The sequence below is a fragment of the Pterocles gutturalis genome, unplaced genomic scaffold, assembly GCF_000699245.1.
Source record: "Pterocles gutturalis isolate BGI_N339 unplaced genomic scaffold, ASM69924v1 scaffold18427, whole genome shotgun sequence".
NCBI lineage: Eukaryota > Metazoa > Chordata > Aves > Pterocliformes > Pteroclidae > Pterocles > Pterocles gutturalis.
In genome coordinates this window covers 6,155-6,760 of record NW_010108287.1, presented here as the reverse complement: position 1 = coordinate 6,760, position 606 = coordinate 6,155, and the positions used below count along the sequence as shown (strand labels likewise).

Sequence of the window (606 nt, the reverse complement as noted above, 5' to 3'; positions counted from 1 at the left end):
GCCCATGGCAACGGGTGGGACTAGATGACCTCCATGATCCCTTCCAACCCAAACTATTCTACGATTCTACAATAACGTGGCTTTGCAATAAGGTGACTTTGCCATGAAATGTCTTGGCAACAAAGCCCCTTTGCAAAGCCACCCCTCAAAAATTCACTTTTAAGAGGACGCTGAGCATTGCCGGCACTCGCTCTCCAGTTCGCCCCACTCACCGCACACAGAGGATGCTCCGGTTGGCTCCCGGTGCACTTACCGTTCCGTGTCGTTGGCAGCCTCGGGGATGGCCGTGACCGCCGAGTTCCGCTTGGCCAACGGTTCGACGCGCTGCGAGGGCAGGGTGGAAGTCAGCCACAACGGCCGCTGCGTGATGATGGCTGGGGGCTGGCCGAGGCTCGCGTGCTGTGCAGGCAGCTGGGCTGCGGGAGAGCGCTGTTGGCACTCGGCAGGTCGCATTTTGGGCAACGACCCGGGCAAACGTGGTGGCCCAACAGCGTGAGCTGCGTGGGCACGGAGCCTTCCCTCTCTGCGTGCAAGGTGAAGCCCTGGGGCAACGGCACTTCTCACCGCGGGAGAGAAGCCAGCGTGGTGTGCGCAGGTAACCCCCTC

At 61.4% G+C, this 606-nt stretch overlaps 1 protein-coding gene across 1 annotated transcript in view; it reads left to right on the top strand.

Annotated features, from left to right (window-relative positions):
• Nucleotides 1-272: 272 nt before the first annotated feature.
• LOC104461124 (deleted in malignant brain tumors 1 protein-like) overlaps nucleotides 273-606 on the top strand; it is a gene marked incomplete at its 5' end in the record, with an annotated part of 6,429 nt that continues 6,095 nt past the window's right edge. The window contains one exon of the mRNA XM_010072597.1: nucleotides 273-595. Coding sequence (XP_010070899.1) covers nucleotides 273-595 — 323 coding nt within the window. The remainder of the gene's footprint in view (nucleotides 596-606) is intronic.